This window comes from Ptychodera flava, chromosome 11 (assembly GCF_041260155.1).
Source record: "Ptychodera flava strain L36383 chromosome 11, AS_Pfla_20210202, whole genome shotgun sequence".
NCBI lineage: Eukaryota > Metazoa > Hemichordata > Enteropneusta > Ptychoderidae > Ptychodera > Ptychodera flava.
Genome location: NC_091938.1, coordinates 39895153 through 39913700, shown reverse-complemented (window position 1 = coordinate 39913700; position 18548 = coordinate 39895153). Strand labels below are relative to the sequence as shown.

General features: G+C 36.8%; 2 protein-coding genes across 2 annotated transcripts in view; one reads left to right on the top strand and one right to left on the bottom strand.

The window, feature by feature from the left end:
• LOC139144261 (creatine kinase M-type-like) overlaps nucleotides 1-1024 on the bottom strand; it is a 15981-nt gene extending 14957 nt beyond the window's left edge. The window contains exon 1 of the mRNA XM_070714929.1: nucleotides 783-1024. The gene's annotated coding sequence lies outside the window, so the exon portion shown is untranslated. The remainder of the gene's footprint in view (nucleotides 1-782) is intronic.
• On the top strand, nucleotides 953-18548 carry LOC139144262 (tRNA (adenine(58)-N(1))-methyltransferase catalytic subunit TRMT61A-like). The gene is made up of 4 exons (XM_070714930.1): nucleotides 953-1445; nucleotides 12923-13089; nucleotides 13945-14044; nucleotides 17854-18548. The coding sequence occupies exons 1-4, from the start codon at nucleotides 1115-1117 to the stop codon at nucleotides 18282-18284; spliced, it is 1029 nt and encodes a 342-aa protein (XP_070571031.1). The 5' UTR covers nucleotides 953-1114; the 3' UTR covers nucleotides 18285-18548.

Genomic DNA, 18548 nt, shown 5'->3' with positions numbered 1-18548 from the left:
CAGCAATCCGGCCTTCAAGCCCGGCCTTCAGGCTTGGTTAAATAGGCTTTGTGTCTACAGACTGAAACATGTCTACGTGCAGAGAGTAGGCCCTACACTGCAAGAAGAAATGGGAAGGTAGCCATATTGTTGTAATTAAATTGGATCACAGTACAATCATTACAACATTTTCATTTCTCGTCTGATTCTCTGAGCGCGGTTATCTAGAAACTGATGATCAAAGTCTTCATGTAATGCACCTGAAAATTACCGCCGAGTTGAACATCAGTTATTCATCGATGTCTACACGTTAAACCAGCACGCTCTTATATTTGCATCAGCCTGATAGCAACGACAAATATTGTACATTTTAATGCAAACATTTCCCTAATGGAAACGGGAACTTTGCGGCACGTTTTAACCGTTGCTTCAGTTTATGAACAACAAGCCGCGCCGTCTTGCGTCGTTCAGTGGACGTATTTCGAGTGTCATCGACAAAAGTATTGAAAACAAACACTCGATATGTTAACACTGTCTCATTAATACTACGATTTAGAAAAAAATTGTCTCGTCACCAAATTAACCTTATTGTTGGAAGTGATTCAAGTGAATATAATTGTCCCTGTCTATATTTCCGAGTCCTGGATTGGGCAGTCTACTGTAACAGTAAATTCAATTTTCCAATCAAAACTGGTTTCTTCTAAATAAAAATAATTTTTGCATTAGGCTAGTGATACTAAAAATCAAAGTGAAAACTATACAAAAGCGAAACCGAAGAAAACGACTGAATATATCACTCTCACCTTCTGATCGCAGTGGAGGACTTAGATCCAGCTAACTCTCGAGACCAGTGTATGGGCTGAATGCGAAGTATGCAAAACGTGCCAAACATTAATAGCATACCGTTTTCATACAGGAGGAGCCTCAGTGTTTGACAGCAATTGGTCAAGTAGAAGGCATAAATTAGTTTACCATATTTGGTGCTGTGGTAACCGCGACACTGCGACAGATACTGTTTTGCGACGCTGTTGCGACTGTCGAAAAAGGGTATTCACAATTTTCAAAATGGCGGCCTACGTCTGAAACCACGCTAGTTAACTAATCGCCTTTAATACACACCGATATTGTCGTAAATATGAGTTTCATTGAGTATGCAGACGAAATTAAAGATGGAGACATCGTCATTCTGTATCTCGGAGTCGATGATACTCTCGCTTTGAAGGTTAAAGCCGGCAAAACACACCAAACCAAGTACGGTGCTGTACGCCACTCGGACTTGATCGGGAAGAAATATGGAAGTAAGATAAGGTGTGTTGGTGGGAAAGGATGGTTGTACGTACTGCACCCAACACCAGAGTTATGGACTATAACACTTCCCCACAGGACGCAGATCGTGTATAGCAATGACATCAGCATGATTACCATGCAGCTAGATCTCAAACCCGGCAGTGTTGTTTGTGAATCAGGTAAGTTGTAAAATAATATATAAGAGGTCTGACCTGAGAGCGAGCGCAGCGTAGGGTTTATGTCATTTAGGTTTTCAGGCGATAGCATGCTAATTTCTGTGTTTGATGCATATTTTGGCCATTGAGGTTGAATTGCTGTCAATTGTTTTCTAGAATAACATTTATAGATTATTATAGCAATTTAACTCGGAAATGCCAAATTCACAAACGAAAATTATTTAAAACTGGAAATTACATGATTCCGATCAGTTTATTGTAACAGGGTGGGAACAGAGGCAGTCTAATGTAAAACACGTACTTGATATTCCCGTCGGTAGCTCTCAAGCACACGATTTTTAATTCTCGCGTGAGTTGACCGTTCGTTCTCGCGAGAGTTGGCTTGTTTCAAAATGGCGGCGCCTAGTGATGACCGAACCAGGCTTTCAAAAGTGATCGAAAATAGTCATTTTGAACCAAATTTCACACTTTCTTTGGAATACAGAGATTCTTTTGTCGGAAATACACATTGTCGAGTAGGATTTGTGGTAGATGACATCTTTAATTTCACGCAATCCGTGTAAAAGTATTCAAAATGGCCGCCTCCATGTAAAAGTGCTCTCTTCTCAAACTCGTAGGTATATAGAGATTCCATTCTAAATTTCATGTACACGCGTTAGTCTTAATGCTCGCTTCGCGAGCGGCCTTCGGCCGCTCTCGCTGCGCTCGCTATAATAAGGAGTGTCTGTAGCTGCAAAATTGTAGCTCTACGGTGAGGCGGTCGGTGAGTTTGGTTTTTGCGACCTCGCTGACCAGTAGAGCTACAATGCCGAATGCCCTGAAGCATACAAAATAAGCACGCTGCACATGGCACGGCAATTTTGATGTAAAATCCCATATATTTACTGCATTTGGTCATACCAATATATCACTACTGAAGATTAAACACTATACTCACTAACCTTGTCGTGTATGGGGTTTGGTATCTGTTCGAATACGTCGATCGCGTTCCAAAGACATTTCTTGAAGCCGCCATTACCAACTTCCAGTAATGGCGGCTCCAAGAAACACGCTCAATGTTTATGGAACGCGATCGACGTGTCTGTGCCAATACCAAACCCCATAAATGACAAGGTTACTGTAGTTTAGTATTTAGTCTTCAGTAGTGATAAATCGGTACGACCAAATGCAGTAAATATGTGGGATTTTACATGAAAATGCCGCGCCATGTGTGACGCGCTTATTTTGTATGCTACAGAGCCTTCGGCATTGTAGCTCTACTGGTGAGCGAGGTCGCAAAAACCAAAACTCACCGACCGCCTCACCGTAGAGCTACAATTTTGCAGCTAGGGGTGTCTATTGCTGGGCCTTAGGTCTCTTGGTTCATGGTTGTCATCGCACAGGCGAATGGGCTTAATACACGTAACATGAAAATTCAGTGAAACATGCGTTTCAATTAAATCCTAAAATAAGGATAGCTTGCGCTTTGTACCTTCACTAGCGTGCAAGTATATATTTGATTCAACAACCTAGCAGTGCAGTCACAGACAATTGTGTTGTAGGCTAATACATTATAGGGGATAATATAATGACGAATGTAGGTCCTCACACATATCATAAGAAGAAACGGAATAAATCTCAACACAACTATTGATGGTGGATTTCAATTTTGAACAGATAAAATGCTCAGAAGGTAGAGTTGTTCAGGGTATGTTTCAGGTAGCTGCAGTACAGTAGCTGGAGGTTTTGCCTGGGTATTGGGTTGGACGGCATAACCAGATTTTGCCGTCCAACCCAAATACCCAGGCAAAACCTCGAGCTACTGTACTGCAGCTGCGGTTCAGGTAGTGTAACGGTGTTCGGGGGTACCCCCGGGCACTTCCGTGGCAGCATACTTGAACAGGTCCAAAGGGTTTAGGGTCGAGTTGACTTAGGGTCCAGTTGACTTGGGGTCCAAAAGACTGGGGTCCTATATGTTTTGGGTCCAGTCGTCCAGAAATTTCTATGCCACACACGTGTAAATAGCCAACTTTGCTATTGCCACGCGCATGCCAACTTGGCTATTGATATGATTGACAGGCTAAGAATTTTGGGAGACAGCTTTTGTTGACTATTAAGTTGAATAAAACTGCTCCTAGTTTGTGTAGATATTGCCGTAAATAATTTTTTTTTGTAGCACAATATTCACCCTTAGCTGCAAACTTGTAGCTCTATGGTTAGGCGGTCAGTGGTTTTTGATTTTCGTGACCTTGTTCTCTATTTGTGCTACAATGCCATTGGTACGTTCGTTTTCACAATACTAGTAAGGGTAACATGCAAAACGGACACACGCCTAATGTTTAGTTTTGTCGATGATATTTGTTGAGTGTGATCGCTGTGTGGTAGGTGATTTTTAACCCCTAAAATAACAAGGTTAGTGTAGATGATTGTTGAGTGTTCTTTTTTGATAGATAGGTACAATGATACACAGTAGAATGTACATATTTGGTACCTTGAGTGGGCTCCACTGATGTCCCACTTTGAAAACAATGGCATTGTAGAGGTACTGGTGAGGAGGTCATAAAAAGCCAAAATTCACTAACTGCCTCACCATAGAGCTACAATTTTGCCGCTATATTCACCTTGTGTTCGGAAAGTTGGTCAATGAAGCAGTCATCCCTACAATTAACTTCAAGACATGTGACAGACAGTACGGTACACTGCATGCTCAAGAATGCATTGTAATATAACAACCTGTGACAGCACAACTCAAAATTTATTAATTTTAGCCCGAGAAAAAATGTTTCAGCAGTCATGGCTGACTCAAGAAACCATGAATATGTATGAGGAAAGTAATTGACCTGTCATGCACATTTGCATAACAGGGTTCGAAATTTAATTTTTTATTTGGTGGTCATTCAAGTTTGACCACCAGATTCAAATTTTGGTGGTCAATTGCAAAATTTGGTGGTCAAAAAAATTGGTCATATCAGAGTAAATCTTGTGGAGGTTTGGGTCCATGGGGGTGAATAGTGGGCTGTACATGCTGTTTTGGAACCATTTCACCATGCTGCTACACATGTTAAGTTGGTTTACATGTATGTTGGATGCCCAGTAAATCCACTGGAAAATTTTCAGTCATTTACAGATCAACTTGACTGCTGCATGAGTGACTGACTGACTGGTTATATGCAAAGGACTTGAGTTACAGATTTTAAGTTTTGACAGAATTACTGTGTAATAAAGAAATGACAATTACTGCTGATAACATGACAATTATTGCATTTTTTTGGACTATTATAAAGTTTTGTAAGAGTTTTGTACATTAATCTGTGTCACTTTAATGACTAGACGAAATTTGCTAGGAGATGTTATTCAACGTTTGCAGACTTTATCACAATAATCATAGCAGTAAACAGTAAAACAAAGAGAGACATTGTCTACCCAAAGGAACACTCAGTTGAGTAGAATGGAGTGGGGTTGAAGGACTGACAGTGAACCACAATGGAGGAACTACGATTGAACAGATAAGACGTGTACTACAAAACTGCTAAAATATCTATCTCTGAGGACAATGTATTGTTTCTGGATACTCCTACTCCTAGCAATAAACTGTGAGAGGGAGGTAAGATTTACAGCTCTGCAGTGCACTAGTGTGACCTCCAAAAACTTAGTGGTCAAGATTGACCACCCAAAATAGAATCTGGTGGTCCAAATGAGATAATTGGTGGTCTTTTGACGCATGACCACGGGTATTTCGAACCCTGCATAATGACCATTTGACTTGGCCAGTCTGAGTTGTCAACGAACATTTGCTCAGGGCTTCTTTCAAGTGTTAACGAAGTGCTACCATGCTGGGCACTTTCAGCACTTTCTTATAATGGTGATACCTTTGTTTTAGGTACACCGAAGTGAATGTTTTGTATTTTTCCTGTGGTACGAAACTTTTCATAGTGACCCTTGATTTTAGGTTTTTACAGTGTTTATTTTATTATTGTGTAAATAATACTAATAATTATACATGTGCTTCAATACAATTCCAAGTATCATTTGATTGTTTCGCCTGTAAACTTCCCCGGTCAGAGACCAGGCTAGCACCTTTGTTTAGACTTACAAAATTAGCATCATTGTGTTCTTGAGGATGTTTTTGTCATATTTTTGTCTTCAAATTTTTCTTTTCAGAAACCACATGCTTGTAGCTTATAATTTTGTTCCTTCTGTATTATGAGAAACAACCATACCTAAAACTTTATAGTGGCTGTGTATATCAAATCAATATTTGGTTTCAAGATGCTACATGCGTTGTAGATTTGACTTCAAATAAAAATGCAAGTCCCAAAATGTGCAAATTAGCTTTAAAAATATGAAAATGGTAAAAACTCTTGAACTCAGGCATTGCTCAGATAGTGGTGATACTGATCTTAAGTAGAGTCTATGTAGATTTGTTTCATGTCATAGCAGTGTCTTAAATTTTGTATCTTTTGAATAGTTTATTCCATTTTCGTAAATATTTTATCTTAAATTGTTTGCTGGGTTGCTCTTAAATTATGCTTCTAGGTTCGTACAGATGTTCCCTTACCTATACATGTATGCATGTCATTCAAATCAGTATGCAATGAATAGTATTGTAATTTTGAGAATATTTGTGTCATTTTTTATTAAAAATCTTTATTCATGAACTGTGTGCTTTACAGCTTTAAAATTTGGTACGTTGTTTTCTTGTGAATGGCCTTATGAAATTTATGCCAAAATAAGCAAAATTGATATTTTATCACATTTTAGTGATATTTTTGGTGATTTAAGAAGCATTATATGATAAAGTCTGTTTGGTTTCAAGATGTGGTAAAGGCGTGAAATAGTCGTTAATGTCGCTTAATCCATGGAAAAGTGATAGAAGTCTACTGCTCCAACTTAAAGAAGTGCTAATTTCACCCCTTTATTCTTCTAATATCTTGCAAACATAGATAAATGAATGACCACAGAAATGTACATACCATGTCTAGTCAGTGGCCTACAGGACTCGAGTGATCCTAACCTTTGTTTGCATGATTTTCATTGGCATTAACAGTGAAGCAAAACCACACACAGTTATTATTCCCTAGACAGATTTAAGAAAAGCACTTCAATTCAAGACTTGAAATTTGGTGAAGAGATAGGAAAGGCCAAACATACTGGTATATTTTTAAGGAAAGTCCTCAAATATGACAGAACATAGCATATAGATTCTTGTAGTTGTTGGTAAAACATGTATCTAGTGTAAGGAGGAGAAAGCTTTCACTTCCATTTTGCTGTATTGCAGATGCATTTTTATAAAGCACATGGAAGTGTTAGCATACATGTAGGTCATTAGTAGATCTGTCTCCTGTATGTTTACAGTCTGACCACCACTGCTTGTGAAACCTTAGTATTGGGTATAAAGGTACATCTCGCATCATAGGTGGGATTTTATTCAAATTAAAGCTCCATAAGCTGTATCCTTTGGCTACTTTTTCAGAACTTTTGTTTTGTGGTTTCCCTACACTTTCTGCATTGAATACCTAAACTGTAGTTTAATGCCAAGTATTTAGCATATCAACACAACCTATATGAGTATAATCTCTATTGTTATTGGTGAAAATTGTATTCAAGTCCAGACTAGAATTCATTTGTAAACAATAAACAATGATCACTACACACATACAAGCTGTGTTGACAAAAAGAATACTCAAAATTTCAGCATGGATTAGGGTCAGACACAGTAGTTGATATACTGAAGCAGAATACTGAAAAACTTGCCACAAGTTACAGCTTATGTCCCTTTAGGGACGACTGTTCATCTGATCTTGATATATTGTTTGTACATACCTTACGTAGATATTACATATTTGTTTTATGGTGAGCATCTTGCCTACCTTAGTCAGCATACTAGTTGTGTTGATATCTAATACTAGTGAATTGTTGTAAATGCCTGTTAAAGGTTGACCAGTATCAGGCTAGAAATGAATTCAAATGAGACTGAAATCACTAGTACTTGATATAGATACAGGTCACATCTGTATCGATTGATTGTGATCAAATTGGAGATCAGTGTCATTGACACTATTTCTCTTTACAACTTCTTTTGCATTTCTAAACAAATCGATACATTTCAACACTGCGCTGGGGATAAAAAGCAGACATGACCAGAGGTGACGCCAGTTCAAACAATAACTACTACATACTATGCTGCACATTCACAGCACATAGAAATTGAAGGTTTTCATCATGATAAAATAAATGGAATTGGTCAGCAGAAGCAGCTAATAAATGATAAAGTGTCAAGCCCGTGTGAGTCAATCTACAGAATTTTTCGTATGTGTTATATTTTTGAGGTTGAATCAGTGACAAAATTTTGACATCATCATGGACTGCTGATTTACGGGGGTGGGGTGTTGTTTACCAGCACCAATGCCGTGGATGTGACTGTTGAACAACCTTATCCCAAACAATGGCCATCATCAAAACTCTGTGTATTCACAGCTAAATAGAGGATGTAGCCCAGTTTTCTCCAGGTGTGCTGCCCTTGAATAACTGCTTGGCTGCAAGATCAGCGGTGGTAGCTGCTGGCAGTCTTATAGTCTCAATTCAATGGCTATATTAGAAAACTCACTTCATAAATGTACATTCAAGGTTAGAACAGTGCAAACTCATTAGTATTATCATGTTCTGTATCACTGCATATGTTATGAATGGCAGTCGTTAGTTGAGAAAGATGGTGAGATAAAAATGCATTCCAGATCAACATTTTGAACTACCGGAACATGGCAAAGCAAATATACATGGCATGGAAATGTACTTGGTATTGAAATGTACACGGCATTGAAATGTACATACCATGTTAATTTTTATGCCAAGCACATTATTTTGCACAACAATCTGATGTAAAGCAATACTGATGACATTTCCAAACAATACTCACCATATACTCAGACACACTCATAGAACAGTTGGCAGTAACAAGCTCACAGGGAAAATTGTAATTATTGAATTTGATAACCATCCTTTTTTTGTTGTAGATTAAGTGTTTATTTACATGTATCTATTTTATTGTCTTGAGCCTTGCTTAACAAGTATGTGTAGCCTTGTAAACTGAAAAAAAGGGTTTAACTCCCCCAGGGCCCTCAGGATAACAAATCCAAAATCCAAACAACATAAAAAACAGGTTCAAAGGACAAATTCTATTCGTAAATTACAACAAAAAGACATTATGAAAATTCTTGCCAAACATGTTTTGTGTAATTTACTTCTGTTGACAGCGTACTCTCAATGGCACCAGCTTGTGTTCACTATGAGTTTTCTAAAACATTAACTTCGGCTCTGTAGACATCCGACATTTTCCAGCTCTAGCCACATGACCTTGACACTGACGGACAAATTCAAACATTTCCATCACATATGATGGATGGTACCTTACATTTCTAAGATTTATTAATAAACTCTAAACACATATTTCTGTATGCAATTCTATTAGGTCAAGACATAATATACAAAGATTTAAAAAGCTCCGTAGTAGGATAGTTGTAATCAGCATCCATCATAGCATGCACGGTGCGTTTCTGTAATTTGAATAAAATTAAATTTGCACTTGTTCCCCATGCACTACAACAATAGTCCAAATGAGGAAGTATGTACAGGCATTATAATATGTAGGTCTAGTGCTTGCTGGTAAACAACATTTTATACGTCTGAGCAAGCAATACGTGAATTGACCTTTTTATTAATTAAACTTAATCAGTATTTGACTTCAAGTTTAAGGGGGCGCTGCACCCAACACTGTATTTTGCTCAAAAATCATTTTTTCGCAAATATTCATTCAATTTTAATTTAATTTGTTAACCAAAGATTAAAATATTGGTTGGTTTCACCTTTAAGCTTGTCAAGCAGTTGTAAGTTGCGTGATACAGAAGTGTTGATTTATGTAAATGTATGCAAATCACCCGATTTCCTGGTTTCTTTTTCCTCCCAATTTCAAAATTTCCAAATAATGTAACTCCACTCTGGCTGGGTCAAATTTTCTGAAATCTTCACATTATATTCTTTACCCTTTTCCTGCCAAGTCCATATTTTACCACCAGGTCAAGATGGTTAAAATTATTATGAAACACAACATATTCCATATGGTGTATTTTAACATAATATTGAACATTTGAAGGCTGTTGAAAACATAAATACTGTAAACTTGATTTTTTTGGACTGAAGATGCTATAACAGACTAAACTACTGCTACCATACTAAACTTTAGAGTCTCTGCTGTTTGAAAATATATAGTACGAGGGGGTTTCCTTGTCATCTTTGATGAAAAATATTGCTTTGAAAAAAACTGTGTTGGCAACATGCAGCTCCACCTTAAGTGTTGATCAACACAACTCTAAAAAGTCTTTCTTCTTTTACAGAAAATATCTTGACCAATTTTACAATGGAGTGTTTCTTGGTAACTTGACAATCTCTGGCATGTGGTTATAAAGCACGGTCTTTGATTTACTTGTATTTATAACTTTTTTATTTTGCATGCACCGATTTCTAACTGATTCAAGGTCATCATTACGTTTTTTTTCAATTTCAGTCATAGCTTTCCCTTTTTCCATAATTGTAGAGTTATCGGCATACATTTCAATAGAATTACTACAATGTAACAACCATCAGTGGATTATTAAGGAATAATATGAAAAAAAAAATAGGCCAAAGGATGATATGCTGGGAAATCCCTTTACATACTGGCAGGGCGTCAAAAATTTCATCTTGAAAGTGGACAACTCGTTTCCTATTTGAAAGATATGAATTAAACCAGTTTAAAGAGGTGATATTGTAATTGTATATTTCAAGTTTTTAAAGAAGTAAGTCATAGTTTACCAGATCATAAGTCTGATATAAATCTGTAAAAGTTACACTGATTAGATTACCATCATCCATAGAATTTGACAAACTGTGGATCATTTTACATAATAATGTCTTTGACTCACATGAACAACCTTTAAGAAAACCTGACTGTGAGTCATTTATCAGGGGTTTCAAGAGCCTGTACAAAGGATTATGAACATGTTTCTCAAAGATCTTTGAAATGACCAAAAGTACTGAAACTGGCCTGAAATTTCCATGTTCTTCTAAGGATCCAGACTTGTATAAATGAATAGCTTTTGTTCTTTTACACCTATCTGGAAACACATCTGTTTTGAAACTTAAATTTTAGATGTAACACAATGACCTGGCAGCTCTTTAGTCGCTGATAATTTTAGAATCTTTGGACTTCCTTGACCAAGTTCATTTTTAATAGCTGTTGATGTGTTTACAGTTCTTTGAATACAAATTCTTCACTTACTGATGAGATTTCCAAATACACTTCTTGATTTGAATTGTCATGAATATAATTTCTGAGTTTGCAAAATTTGTGACAGAAAAATCTATGGCGAAGTAATTTGCTATATTCGTGAAAAATTTGTTGAAAGACTGCAATTTCCCTTGGATCTGTAATATTAGATCTCTCGTACTTTCAATGAAGTATTTGTATTATTTTCCTCTATGAGTAATCTATAATACTCAGTTTTAGCCTTTTTATCCAATTTATTGACTTATGTCTCCAAAGTTTATCTTCAGTATCATGTTTGAATGCCTTCAATCTATCTGTAGTGTGAAAAGCATTTAGAATATCACCATATAACCATTCTTGATGCATTTGTTTTTTAACAGTCGTTTTTCCATGCTAGGTAGCATATCTAACATACCAATGTACATTTTGTACCAACTTTCCATACAGACATCTTGGTCATCAAATGCGTCCAAAGCTGACAATGGGAGCTCATCAAATTCCTTAGGAAAATTTGTGTTGGCAAAGTTTTTGTAGTACCGATATTTAATTTTGATTGAAGTACATGTATCTTTTCTGAATACATTCATTTTGCTGACAAGTGTGGTTGGAAAATGTCACGGATTCCTAATGAAGGAATGTTGACACAATAGACATACTTGGCATTGCTAACTTAAATGTGATCTAACAATGAAGCTGAATGATCAGTTACAGTTGGTTGGGTAATAAGTTGATCCAATTGAAAAGATGTTATATAAGGCCAAAAAAACAAATTGAAAAGATGTTATATAAGGTCTTATTACACCTCACTCATTCAGCGTGCACATAAACACGACTCACGTGACATGTAAAAGAACGTGATGATGCCCTCTGCGAATGTGATGATGCCCTCTGCGAACTTGATGATGCCCTCTGCATTTGATATTACATGGATGACGTCATTTTACTTACTGCGCATCCTTTCTGCGCAAAACAAATTGTCGTTCGCTTGTTGTACTTTGCAGTCGGCAACTTATGGCTGCGAAACGTCATGCAGAGCTGTCACCGGCACAGTTAGACGATATTTTGATGCAAGTAAACAGCAAACGAACGAAAATGGCAACAATGAATGCAATTTCTGTGTTCAGCGACTATGCAAGCAACAAATTTGGATATACGCCACCGAGGAGATCGGCAAACTTTAGCGGCAACCCTAGACTAGGCAGTGACAACATTTTACGCTGAGGTCCGGACTCAGAAGGCGAACTGTACTCGAAGAAGTCTTGTGTTTTTTTTTCTTTGCATGTTTGCTTGTTCGGTGTAATAAAAATAATAACACATGAGAGCTAGGGCAATATCACGATTTTTTGCCTGCCCAAGGGATGGTGGTCATGATCGAAATATTGATGATGCCCGAGCCGCACGCTCTCATGTGTTATTATTTAAATGACAGTCACAATGTTGACCTTTCTTTAGGTCAACATGAGAATCATCTTGTTCTTTATTCTCAGTGTGAACTTTCTCAGTCATCCTTGTATCCCACCATACAGAGGATGTCAGCTTTATTCTGATGATTGTCCAGATACACATGGTTCAATTGACCGGTCTTTCCGTCTTACAAACCTTGTGCATTCCAGTGGATATTTTGTTTGCCCATTTGACAGTGAAGTACTGTAATCACATTTCATCAAATGTTTCATTTAAAATATTGGGCACCAGACTCTAGAAGGGTGACTTTGCATCGCATATTGGAGCAGAGATAAAGTTCTGGCTCCTGAGAATGGTGTTTGTCAACCATCAAAATGTGTTCATTGATTTTGGTTGATACAGTGCATGTACAATATGTGTAAGAGTTTGAGCGCTGCTTGATAGTGTAGGTGAAGTCTTCAACTGGCTACAGTACCAGTGTTTCCTTCTCAAGGATGATTGTAGACCTCAGAGATTGCAAAATACTAAATAAATTGCCTGTATCATCACATCTGCAGTCAAGTCTGAAGTCTTATTTTGAAAAAATGGTAAAATCAGAATTATCTGTCCACTAAGCACATTCTACCTTGATACACAAACTATTGTTGTAATTCTTTGATAAAAAGAGTGTAAGTAAACCCAAAAGGCTATGAACCAGTGGATTGATGATATTGATACTGCATCAATTTGCTCACCCAGTGACAGGATTTCTTTTGTAACATTTGCCATGTCTTATTTTCTATCTACATATCAACAGGTACTGGCAGCGGTTCTGTGTCCCATGCTATTATCCGTACCATAGCCCCCACTGGTCATCTCTACACGTTTGATTACCACAATCAGAGAGTTGAGACCGTGCGACAAGAATTCAAAGATCATGGACTGAGTGATTTGGTGACAGTGACGTGCAGAGATGTAAGCAAGGTAGGAAAAGTATACATACCAACTTTTTACAAATAAATAAAAATAAATGTATGTACGGTACTGTATTGGTATGTTAGTCTCTGTTGGTTGCAGTACAAATTTTTCTCATTTTCCTTATAAGAGTATTCCCATTTTGAGCAGAGAATAATATTTACATGAACAGTGTGCATGCTCTTGTGTTGATAGAAATGTATATCATTGCTGTGGTAATGACATAATGTATGTAACTTTGTTGATTGCTAAAAAGGCCCCAAAGAAATGTTTCTCATACAGGATTCAAAAAAGATGCCTTAATACGAATTTCTTTTTGTCTCTTTCTTTTGAAATAAAAATGGTCAATCCCTTTTTGGGGAATTCAAACATGACTGCCATAAAGTAAAAAGGCTGCCACTGAAAAAAACAAACCTGAGGAACATTGATTGAACATATCAACTGATCCATACCATTAATTCACAGGTAGATGTGTTTCTGCTAGTTCCATTGTCACAATCACAATTCAATGTACATTTAAGTGCAGATAATATATCCTGAGATTGCAAGCCCTAAAAAAAGTTGTAAAGCGCATGTTTTTTTTCACATGAAGCGCACAATGACAGAAAACAATAAATTTTTAGGCTTAATATGTTTCCGCAAACACTGTGAAATATCACAGTGCTGCAAATTACGCGTGCACATTCACAAAGTCAGCTATTTTGTCTATTACAAACAAAAAAATGCAGATGTATTGTTTCTGCAAAAGTGTCCTTTAATGTTTTCTTTCCTTTCTGATCTCATTAAAAGAGATGCAACAAAATGCTTTGTAATAACTTCCCCATTCAGTTTATCATTAAATATACATTTTGTATCTATTTTCAGGATGGCTTTGGATTAGATCACATAGCTGATGCAGTATTCCTTGATTTACCTTCTCCCTATGATGTCATAGATGCTGCAAAACAAGCTCTCAAGGTTCCAGGTAAGATACATTTTAGTAAAGTAAAATTTTCATAACAATTTCATCACCTTTGCTTGCAAGATGCCAAATTATAGATTCCATGCTTTCTCATGCAATGCAATCTATCATATTAGCATGTAAATAAATGATGGCTGTCTGGAGTTGATCATTTTGAAAACATCATAGCAGTTAGATTTTCCAACTTCAGGATGTTTTAGTGTTTGTTGTTACTAAATAACACAGGTGTTGGTAGCTTTCAATGACGTTGGTATCTTTTGAACTGGGACTGATCACAGTTGTTCAAAAGCTTTTTTTTTTTGATCAACTAATTAAATTTTGTGTCATGGTGGGCTGGCTGATGTGTTATCTTTTAAAGGGACAATACTGTAATGTTTGATTATAGCTTTGTCAATACCAGTGAATATTGTGACGTCATACCCTCAGACTATTACTGATAATGTATCCAATTAACTAGCATTGTGGCCCAAATGTTTTTTACATCTACAAATTCACTGGCAATGCCAAACCTATAAAGTAATAGCAGTAGTGTACCCCTTCTCAGCCCATAATGGACACAAGCAAACTTTGCAGTCCACAATGTATTCAGCTTCACCTCTTACATCATGTTGTGCAAAATTTGCTTTCATCTGTTATGGACCAGGAAGGTGTAGATTATTGCTTATAAATATTTTCATTATTACTCATGTTTTTTTCTTCCCTCCCCTGAATGTAACAAAAATTTGGTCATGTAAACACATGACATTGGCATGTTATTGTTGGCAAACAAATTCTAGTCCAGACGAGAATTCAGCTTTCAACAATAACGCTGTACATACCATTACATGCAGTCTGTGTAGACACATTGACCGTTGGCTTCATGTATTTCAATGGGATTTACAGAACAGAAGGGTATGTGCATAACAAGCAAAATGAATATAATAGAGAGTACATCAATAAGGTACAGCTAAGGGTTAAACATAGCACAAATGATAGGAGTAGAATGACTAGCTGTATTTTCAGTTTTGATAGTTGATTACATGTAGAAATTGATGGCTTGTCAATCACGTTTACTTTAATACTCTAGTTATTCTGTTAACTGTAATAGCGTTCAACACCGTGACTCATTATTCAAACACTTTTGTGATCAAATAAACTAAAATTTTGTCACATACAGTAGATTGCTGACTAAAAAATTGCTGTATGCTGTATAGAAATGCTTCTCTAACTCCAGTGTGTATGATATGTTTCTCCCTGCATGTACCCATCGGCGTAGCATGTACACAATGTCTCGCCGCAAGGGTGTCATCTCGAAAGAACTGTATTTATATCTGGCTCTCAAACATTTCTAAAGACATGGATTTTGTGTATGTGAATAACAGTCCATCATGCATACATGTAGATATAATGCAAACTATGTAAAATGCCCCATCTAGTAATAGTACTACATGTAACAGGGCAATATACCTCCCAGCAACATGGCAATAACCTTCAAAGTATGTCACATTTTACACAAATCCACTTGCTGTGTCTCAACCAATACACGGATATTAGAATAAGTAGGTGTCGTATTAATAATAAAATATAAAATAAATAATTCAGGACAAAAAACATTGGTGTAATTTACTACTGTTTTACAAAATTATGCATCCAGTATTCTTAAAGAGACAGCAAAATTGTGTAGTGGATAGAAAGAAACATGTAAACATGAATCCTTTGAAGCTTCCCCAGAGCTTATTTTTTGACAGCGGTTTCAAAGAAACTGTAATTTTAATTTTTTTTTATTTCTTGGAAAGAAGCCATAACAATGCATCTCTCAAGTTCCCAACAGAATGTCAATATGCATGTATATTTATTCAAATGTTTTAGAACTACAACATTGGAAGCCCCATTTTCCTTACAATAGCTTAGCTAACTAGATTGTAAAAGGCTGACATTTGCTCTTTGAAACTCTCTGATAATCATTTCTGATTAACAGAAAATATCACTGCATCCATTTATATTGAAATTTATTGGAATTTTGTGAAAAGATGCAAAGAATATAACTTGATTTTCCATTTTGCGATGTAATTAGTATGTATCTTACAAAAGCATATGGGACTTTTATCATCATGCAGTTTGGGAAAAAGGCACATGTGAATTCATGACTGCATACATGTCTGATCTCTATGGCAACCATATCATACCCTGTATAGTACTGGCACTATATAGGGGCTTCCAGATGTCCACATCACGCGTCATGTGAATAATATATGAGCGTCATGCTTTAGGTGACAGCATGTTTGGCTGTGATGTAATTATTAGGTGGCTATGTTTAGAGAGTCTACAAGCAAAATATCATGGTGTGTAAACATGACCTTATACACAATCACATATTAAAAAAATTGCATTGTTTGCCTAAAGAGAGGAGCTATTAGTGTCTGGCACAGCAGACTGCATACTGTTGGGTAGAGTGTTTTAGTGTCTGATTATACTTTCTGAAATGAATATTTATAATATGTGTAATATTTACACAGTAACCCATGAATAGCAGTACTGTACACATATAATGTGTCCTTTCATATACCATGCAATGTATGATTTAATGTGTCCATTTCAAGGAGAATGGCCAATGGGAAGTGTGCATGTTGTAAAGTCTAGCACTAACTTGTATACGTGTATGTCACTGTAGATGGCATACTCAGTGTGTTTCAATTTGACGGAAGACTGGCCAATTTAAAGTGTACATGCCAAAATCACGTTTGTACATTATAATAAATCATATACAAAACTTCTGTGTTTTACAAACAAAGTTTTGTTAACTGACTCCATCTTACATCAGTTAGTTTAGAAATCAGAGTTCAGTATGACTGTATCTTGTTGTGAACTGAAAGACTAGCAAATATCCTCTGCCTTCAGCCTTACATGTATGTTCAGACATAACATGTAAAGAGAGCAATGACAACATTTTGCTTACAACTAGAAATGTATACTAGGTGGGCAAACAGTTGCTGCAGCAAAATGAAAAGGTTGCCGTACAACACTCCGAAGTTATACCTGACTAAACTTGCACCTTGTTAACATCATCCTAAACCAGTAGTTCAATTCTCCTGACATCAAAATGCCCAAAACGCCAATTGTGTCCTGATAATAGATTGATATCAACATCTTAACTTTTAATTTTGACAAGTAGTGATATCACAATATCAGATAAAGCAATCAGCAATCCTGATACGTTGCTCATTCACAAAGTTCAATCAGCAGTTGCAAATTAAGGTCATCACCTAGCTTATATGTTCTGTTATAGTTTATGCAATAAAAGCAGATACAAAGTGGTAAAACCCAGGCCATGATTCATCCTTATCCTGCCAAATTCATATTTCACCATCAAGTCAGGTGATAATAAGTATTGTAAGGCGTAGCATGTCTTACATGTAGGATTTGAACAAAGACTTGACTATTTGAAGGTACTGGAAAACATAAATACCTACTGACTAGACACAGCACACCATACCAAGCAAGGTGAAAATTATGTTTAGGTTTTGGCCAAGTACCACTTTTATTGCCTTAGCCTTGTAGACTCAGGGTTTTAACCCTTTCACCACCGTGGTTTGGCCCGATCCCATTGTTATCAATGGTGGTAGTGGACCTGTTGACAGGGAATTGGGGTGAACAGGTTAAGGTTTTTCCTTGGGAGTGAGGTCACTCTGAAAGTTAAATTGGATATTAATGTCATTGTATGATGCTATTTGTGGAAATGAAACATTTATGAACAAAACTTCCCTTCGGTTGCAAAGTTTGAAATTAATTATAATGTAATTTACAAAGTCCTTTTTTCTCTTTTTTCTCTGTAGGAGGTAGAATCTGTTCTTTCTCACCATGCATTGAACAAGTACAGAGAACATGTGAACAGCTACGAAATGCTGGCTTTGTTGAAATCACTACATTAGAAAGCATTGTACGCAATTATGATGTGAAAACCATACAATTACCCTTGGCAGACATGGGACCTGAGACAACTCCCACTGAGGTTACTGACCTGACGGAGGACTCAAGTGATGTCACAGAGCCAAGCAGAGATACAGAGAAGAAGAGAAAACTTGATGAAAGTGAAGGAGACACAAAAAATGATGGCACCTTGAACAAAATGCAGAAATCTGAATCAGGTAGTGATTTTCAAAAAAGAAAATTCTCTTCGGGTTTTACAGCCAAGTGTGGAATATTACCGAGAGAGACGTCAGGACACACAGGGTTCTTGACTTTTGCCACACTTTATACTTTGTAGTGAGTCCTAGATTCATGCTAAAGTTGTTGTTATTTCATTTTCTGTATGAAAAAACAAAAAAATGTCCCAGTCAGTAACGTCCACAAACAATTTGTTGTGTGATTTTGATGCCCCAATACTCAGACTGCTTGGATTTTATAACTCTCCACTTGGTTGTTATGAACATACAGTACCAGGTAAGGTCTTATGTGGTTGATTAAAGGACAATGTGCAAGTTTCAGGTTCAGTTTGCAGCCGTTGTGACAGAACTGCTTATCAACATCA

Coding starts and splice junctions, on each gene's coding strand:
- LOC139144262 (XM_070714930.1), top strand. CDS start 1,115: ATGAGTTTCATTGAGTATGCAGACGAAATTAAAGATGGAGACATCGTC. Junction 1,446..12,922: donor CAGTGTTGTTTGTGAATCAG/GTAAGTTGTAAA, acceptor ACATATCAACAG/GTACTGGCAGCGGTTCTGTG. Junction 14,045..17,853: donor ACAAGCTCTCAAGGTTCCAG/GTAAGATACATT, acceptor TTTTCTCTGTAG/GAGGTAGAATCTGTTCTTTC.